We start from the raw sequence: 7,811 nt of genomic DNA, 5'->3' as shown, positions 1-7,811 counted from the left end.
TATTGAAAAAAAGGTAAGAAAAGTTGATTGTTTTGAAAGAACAAAAATCTGATGATCTTTGCAAATGTATGGAGTGTCTTACCTGCCATGTAATTTTAACAGTACTGGCTATGAACAGGCTTACAACGTATTAAATTTCTGGGCATCTTGTGCAAGAACATTATCCAGCTCCAGGTTCTTTCCCTCACAAAAAGGAAAAGGCAAAAAGCAAACTGGTTTCCATTTCTGGCCTTTGCAGAAAAACCTGTGAAATGAAGCATAACTCTGTTGTGAACAGGATCCTTTAATAACTACATCTGTGAGTCTAACTACATTAGAAGTCACTGTGGCATCTCAGCATTTTTTTTGGACAATTTCCTAACTCTTGCTGCATTTGAAAGAAGTTGCTGAGTGTCCCTAATTCTGGTATTGACACTGTGGGGGGGCAGACAGGGGGTGGTCAGAAAAGGTAGTGAGGTAAAGAGAAACTGTACTCTTTGGACCAAAGCCGCTGTTGAGGGAGGCTCTTACTTTAGATTCTGGGCACAAGAACTTAAAAAAAGATATTAATTGCCACATTTATTTTTTCTTGTTAATATCCACTAATAATGACTTTCCGCTGATTCTCTCCTACTGCAAAAGCAGAAATGGGGTCATTTTACCCCCTAATTTTATAAATTAATGTTGAACCACTGTGCAATGGAAAGACTACACATACTTGAAAAAAGTATTTATTTTTACAAGCGTATTTGATGTAAAACAGTAGTGTACAAAGTAAACATGTTCACAGATTTATGTATTTTAAATTCTTACTCTCTGAGAGGAACAATTAAGATGTCTTCTGATCAGTGGAGCAGTAAGTTCCTAGGAAAGAAGAGCTATGCTTGATAAATCACTGCGCAAAAGAAGCAGCACAGGGGTATGGAAGACATTTTCACAAAATGGAAGACCTCACACTTCAGGTAAAAGTTAACCTAAACAACACAGAGAGAGAATGCTGATCTTTGGTTTTCCTTCAGTCCCATCCCATCACCAGGATCACAGCTGGTTGCTTTTCACAGATTATTTCTGTTTGCAATTAACGTCCCCAGCCCCACCCCAGCTCCTGCTAATTTTATGCTAGATTTTAACTTGGCATAGAAGTTACAAACAAAATTTTAAGTACAGAAAACAGCTTCACTGAATTTCAGAGATTATTAATGTTGGCCACATTACTGGAGTGCATAAATTTGTTCAAATCAAGAGTCCTTGGCCTATGCAAACTGGAATGATTGTATCAAGAACAAGGATAAACTCCAAATTTCTTGTATTACAGAACTACCTAAAGCCACAGTAACGGGGGGTGTGGGGTGGTGTGGGGTGTGTGTGGGGGGGTGTGGGGGTGTGTGGGGCTGTGTGTAGTTTGTTTTGTGCATGTGCATTTTTGGTTACAGTGAGCCTCTGGAAGTCATAAATACTGAGAGGTAAATGTTTCTGTCAGCTAATTGTGTTAGCAGTCACATAATCCTTCCCTTGATGTCTTGGGTCAATGAAATCCTAGTATCATCAGGGTTTAGGAGGAGGTATGTTAAGAGTTTCTCTGTGATCTTTCCTGCAACAGAAACAGCAGTAAAAGTTATCACTTGGTCACGATAAAGGCACATCTGTGGATTCATGACTGCCCCAGCTTTCCAAATGGAGTTATTTATTATGGTACTGGTAAAGCATAACTATGGTTACAGAGTTAACAATGATTTCTAGAGCTACCACAACAATGTCTGAAGAAGACAGGGAAGATCTACATTGGAGGCACATTCTCTTCACTGTTAGCAGGTTACTCTGAAAATAACACTGGAGGTCAGTTACCAGAGCAATACTGTGTGATGTGCTACATATCCACATACCTTCTTGTCTTAAGCCAACAGTTCTCTAAACAGTACTGAGGTAGCTTTTCCACCTTAGGCCGCTTAGTGTTTAACATCAGGACATCGTAATTTATACTAACTTGTTTTTTCAGAGAAAACAGTAAGAACATTTCTCAAAGGTACATCTGGTTTTTTGCTCTAGGGCTCGACTCCTGTTCCTGCTGAACTGAGCCAGTGTGTAAAATCAGAACTGATATCAGCTCAGTAGGCACTGGAGGACGAGTCCATCAACAGCCTGGAACAAGAGCTGGAGCCGTTAAGTTGTTTCTGACTGGAGCTGCCACCATTTCCTGCGAACGACAGAGTGCTAAGCTACAGCTGCAGAGAGATCATGACAGCATCCATTAAAGAGAAGACTACAAAACAAAGCTTTATAGGTGATTCCAGTTCGAAGTCACAAACATTTATTTCCTCTAACCTTTAGGAAAGAGTGGTAACCAAATTACTGTAGGCGATGCCTTATGTTTGCAGTCAGACCAAGAATTTAAGGAGCACTTATCCTCAGCTAGAACCAAGAGTCTTTGGTCCTCCCCAAGCCACCTCTGCCTCTTATCCTTGATATAGTGCATCTCACACATGCGCATTCATTGTAAAACTGCCTGTTCAGCAGCAAGGTACCTCAGCCAGCAAATGCCCTCTGCCCTACGCAGGCTGACATTAAGCAAAGTCTCCTCTCCCCTTCTCTTCAGGTGCAGAACTTAGCCACTGTGAACAAAGAGGGAAACAATCACTGTTCACCAATCAGCTAAGCTCTGCACCTCACCAGAGAGGTGTCTGTCTCGGAACAGCTAATTATTGGAGGAGGTTCTTCCACGATGTATCTGCTGCTTTCCTCTTTTTTTTTTTTTTTTTTTTTGTTTCATGGACGGAGAGGATTCCAAACTGTGCACCACGGACTGGATAGTTATGGTGAGTTTCATACTAGCAGCTGCGGTCACGGCTGTGTGGTAATCCCTGGCAATGTGATTTTAATCTTAAGTCACAAATCATCATGCCAGGAACCCAAACAGCCACAACACTGAAAGAAAGCTGTGCAGTCACACAGTGTTGTACTCTTAACAGTATCTGTACATTTTATGTTACAGCTCACCATGCACTTCTAGTCTTTCTTTGTCTGAAAAGTCAAAGGGGCAATTCTAGACTACTGCTAACACATACATACCATGCAATTTTCCTGTGCTAGATACTCGCCACCAGAAGCTTGTAGGAATTTTTATGATTATTTTACTACTGGAGGAACTACAGGAAGGCAGCTCCTAGTACAGTAGTACCAGAACAAACTGCATCTCCATGTTTCTGGGTTTCTGAACTTCAGATACTTGAAGGCATCTACCAGATGAAAACTTGTTGAATGTAAGTTGAATTCCTGTGGGTCCTCAATAACTGGGAGTGCACAAGCAAGCCTCTTAGCCCTATCTGTTTCAGAAGGTGGCCCTCCTACCATATAACTGGTATCCTGGCATTCTACAGTCTGATCCACCTTTCCCAAATAAGTCTTCTTGGCAGGCATACTTCTTGTTTATACAGAAGAACAACATGGCTGTTTGTAAACAAACTTGCTTTTGTGGTATCTATAATCTGCTGTATTTCATATAAAGAAAGTAGCCACCACAAATTAAACTATCGAGTACTATCACTGTCAAGTACTGCTACATGTACAGGCCTGACCAGAAGAAATTTAAGATTTCTGCTTGGTACCAATTAGAAAATGATGATTGTGCTGAATTAGATATCTGAATTTTGATACCACAAATCGACTATAAAGTTTGCAATCGGTCTGTCAGATGAGTTATATCATTAAGCAAAAATCTGAGGTATGCTGTGCTGGAAGAGATCTTCATACCAATCCTAACTGTCTATGTGTTAAACATGCATGTATGGACACTGTAAGGTTACCTCTGGTGACTTAAACAGACTAAGCCATGGAGAATATCTTTTCAAATTACCAGTTTATAGCCTGCAACAATCTCTGTTTCATGAATATTTCTTGAAATTCTGCTTTTTCTCTGCTGATTCCTCCCCATTAATTTCAGAAACAAGCCAGATTCAGCGTGATATTAAAGAGCTTCTTCATGTTAAGGCTACTTTTTTAATGTCAAGATCCGTCTTCAAAGACCTCACTGCATTTAACCCAAAAACATTTAAATTAGCAGTTTGTTCTCACACGATTCTGATTTGCTTCCAAGTGCACGGCTTCATACCTCCACTGTGGGCTCAGATTCTTACTGTGCTGCCTATCAAGTCATCACACAGCTTCGTTAAACAGGAATACTCCCTGCGAAATTGCAATTTCTCGAAGCAGATTTAAGAATACAGAATGGGAAACAACTGCAGGGGGAGCCTGGCCTTCTGCTGGCCATTTGGACTTACATTTGTCTCTTGTACAGTCCATTACAAATTTTACAACAAAGCCATGCTCCATGCTCTCCAGCTAGTGCCTACACGTACCTAACTCACTGCTACAGCAGCTGCGCTTAAAAAAAAAAGGGGGGGTGGTGGGAAGCAGCAAGATAGTTAACAAGAAGAATTACTGCTTGAGCTAAGCAGCCACAAGCTGTATAGCACACCAAAGTTTACTGGTTTTAGTGAGCTCTGCATATTCCTTCTGCATAAGGTAAAATCAGGGTGTTTAATTTAAAAAAGAAAAATCACCTATTCAGAACAGCATCTCTGCCACCACTTTGGCTGCAGATGTATCCATATGTTCTCGTGCTGCAGCAAAGCATTTATGTGCAAGTTCTTGTTGCTTCACATCTTCATTCAGCATCAGTTCACCATACAGGTACACACCCATTGCCTGAAAGAGGAACATAAAGCACAGGCATTGCATCACCCGCCAGTAACAACTAGTTACCCAAACTCCTAGTATTCATTTAATTATAAACAATAACAACAAAAAAGACAATTCAAAACACAGAAAATGCCATATACTCTGGAACCCTTCCTCCCCCAAAAGTAGTTTTCTTTGGTTCTCATTAGCCTAAGGATGGTTGTCTATATGGTGCATTGAGTGTGTAAGAACAGAATATAAGAGGTGTATGTTGTGTCATGACAAGAAGATGCTGTCTCACTCCATTTTTCTTGCCACTTTTCAAGTTGAAACCTGTTTTTTTTTTATCCACTACCTGAAATACTTCCAAATGCCCCTTAAGAAAACAGCTTGTCCCTTCTTCAACAGGATACACATTTTCTTTCCAGTTGGGACGTTTACATACAGACATATGAATATGATGAAGACATCAACCAAAAGAGTCCACTCTAAAATTCCCATTTAGCAAATCTGCAACTGGACATCAACCAAATGCAGCCAGGTCTGTATTTCAGACCTTTAACACCTGAGATACAGCTGAACATGCATAAACTCTGGTTTGGTAAGAAGGCAGGGTTTTCCTAATTACTCATTCTGGGCATAGCAGCTATCAAGAAAGATAATGGGGCACCTGAGGGGTGAGATCTCGGCCCCTGTGATGGCAGGTAGCAAAGCACTGGCTAACTTGACAGAAAACATTGGGGATTGCCATTTTTTTCTGATAAGACAGTTTTTTCACCTAATTACAGGAATTCAGTAAGTGTTAAGCTGCACTTACCAAAATAGGATTATACACGTGACAAAATATTAGCGGTTTAGCACACTGACTTTTATGGTTGTACTTAATGTTTGGACAGTTGCAGGAGAGTAAAAATTTGTATAGCATTAAAACCCCACAAATTTTAATATTCTTCCTCACAATTTCTAGCATTGGGTGGTAAGCCTTAAAAAAAAAAAAAAAAAAAAAAAAAAAAAAAGGCTTCAGCAAGAAGGGAAATTAAAGTTTAATGAAGACTGAAATTAAATGAAAAAATCCCAGAGCAGCAGAAACCTGCCAGACTCCTTGCCAATCCCCCAAGCATGCTCTCTGACATCCAGAGACCCAAGAACTCAGATTCCTGCAGTTTGCAGCTGCACCAGGGTCTGGCAGCCACACCAGGCATGCACACAGCCTTGGAGTTGGGCTCCAGTTGCTTTCATAGAGAATTTCAAAATATTGGGATTTTGTTATGAAGAGGAAGTACCTTCTCTAGCCCGTGTTAATGATTTTCCCCCAAGTCTAAACATTAACATGCAGCAAACACACTGGGTTTTTGGAAACCTGAAAAGGATTTAAATAGTCACATGGGTCATTTTTTCCCAGACCTTAAAAAAAGCCAGGTCTGTCATGGTCAGTAAGGATGTGCAACTGCTCTGATTTGAGTTGTAATCACTCCATAAGATGGCTGTGCCATAAACTGTATGTACTGTTGGAGTAAATGAAATAAAAGATATTGGAGATTACATTAAAAAATGTTGCAAAAAGTATTTCCCTGAGCTGTACAAAATGTTGATCTTTATTTGGCATAAAATCTGTTCCAAACATAACACAATTCAATAGGTTTGGTTTTACAAACTCAAGGATTATCTGTCCCGCCTGCCCCCCACCCTAGCTTCTGCTAGTGGTTATGTCCATCCTTTCATAGCATGAAAAATATGCACAAATATATATATATAACTCTTTAGTTTCACAATTAACATTGGTTTATGTTGTTGGGGCTTTTGTTTTGATTTGTTTTTTAAATAAAGAGCTTGCCAGCAAGTCTGGGGCCTGTTTATTGGCTGAGATATAAATAGGAGGTATACTTCAGAGCTGGAAGAAAGAGTGCAAGAGATTGCAATAATTTTACTGTGCTGTTGTGAAAAAATGTATTTGCCTGAAAGCACAAAAGTCTCATTGGCTGTAAATGGCTTTGTTCATTGTCATCTTACAAGGTAAAGATATCAATCTCTTGTGTAGACTTTGACATATCTTGCAACATTTTCTTCTTTTTACATACATTTTAAAAATATAACAGTCATCCTAGGCAGTGAATCTCTTTATTTTATAGAGTTCATGGTGAATAAAAAATAAATAAAAGTGAAATAGAAGGAACAACACAGAGGTACAATTAGAATTCTAAGTTCATAATGGCCTAAATATAAATCCATAGTAAAGACGTCATGTATGGCCAGACTTTAACACCTTCAAATCTTCTGGTAGCACTTCCCTAACCATGGAGAGGCCTGCATTCTCTGGATTCACTGTGCTATGCTTCTCCTTCTGGACATTGTCTTGAAAACTGAACTCACAGCAGCGCTGACTGCTCATGTGTTAACATTCACAGCTAGACTTTTTGTCATCCTGCAAAAGGAGCCAATGCTGAGCACTATCTTCCTAGCATCACTGCTACCTCTGGCTTGCATAAAAGCAGAGAGGAGGAAATATACCCTATTTCATCACTTACCAGATTAGTATTCTTAGGTGTTATTGAACACCCCTAGGTGGCTTCCTTGCACTACAATATCTAAGGGGCAAAAGAGGCAAAACCTGAATACACATTCAAGTTTCTAATAAACAGCAGCAAGAAAATGCATTTAAAACATTTTTTAATTTTGCACTAAGGGTGTACAAAAGTTAGCTATTTCGAAAACACTAATTAAATGTAACTGACCTGATCTTCTCTGAGAAATTTCTCAACGTCTCCATACCCCGACACGTACTTGTGTTTAACAACAAGCTCACACCACCGATGACGAACCTTTGGAAAGAAAAGAGAAAAAAAAAGAAACTATATTGTGTATGTGTGTTGATAAACAATACATCTCTAACCAGTCTGGGTTTATCGTTGTTGTTGTTGGGTTTGGGGTTTTTGGTGGGTTGGGGTTTTTTTTCCCCAGCGGCCCAGCAGGTGCCTCTTTGAAACTAGCTGGTTGGCAGGGCAGAGTTGCAGCGCTCTGTGCACGTGAGTCCAGGCTTCAGAAACCCAAGATGCCTGAAGATAAACTCCTGGTTCCATGTTAGTAAACTAACCCAGACGCAAGCACAGATCTGCAGCATCTTCACCTCCACTGTTTCCAGCCTTGGCTTTTTTTCCCTT

The 7,811-nt window shown here is 39.9% G+C and overlaps 1 protein-coding gene across 2 annotated transcripts in view; it reads right to left on the bottom strand.

The window, feature by feature from the left end:
- Nucleotides 1-694: 694 nt before the first annotated feature.
- The window catches only part of AOPEP (aminopeptidase O (putative)), a 234,689-nt gene continuing 227,572 nt past the window's right edge, over nucleotides 695-7,811 (bottom strand). For both annotated transcript variants that reach the window (XM_080373211.1, XM_080373212.1), the window contains exons 17-19: nucleotides 7,386-7,472; nucleotides 4,536-4,680; nucleotides 695-1,570 (exon numbers count right to left, since the gene is read on the bottom strand). In XM_080373211.1, the coding sequence (XP_080229337.1) occupies nucleotides 4,540-4,680; nucleotides 7,386-7,472 (228 nt within the window). In that variant the 3' untranslated portion in view covers nucleotides 695-1,570; nucleotides 4,536-4,539. The remainder of the gene's footprint in view (nucleotides 1,571-4,535; nucleotides 4,681-7,385; nucleotides 7,473-7,811) is intronic.

The sequence above is a fragment of the Falco punctatus genome, assembly GCF_963210335.1.
Source record: "Falco punctatus genome assembly, chromosome: Z".
Taxonomy (NCBI): domain Eukaryota; kingdom Metazoa; phylum Chordata; class Aves; order Falconiformes; family Falconidae; genus Falco; species Falco punctatus.
This window is presented reverse-complemented; position numbering and strand designations above follow the sequence as displayed.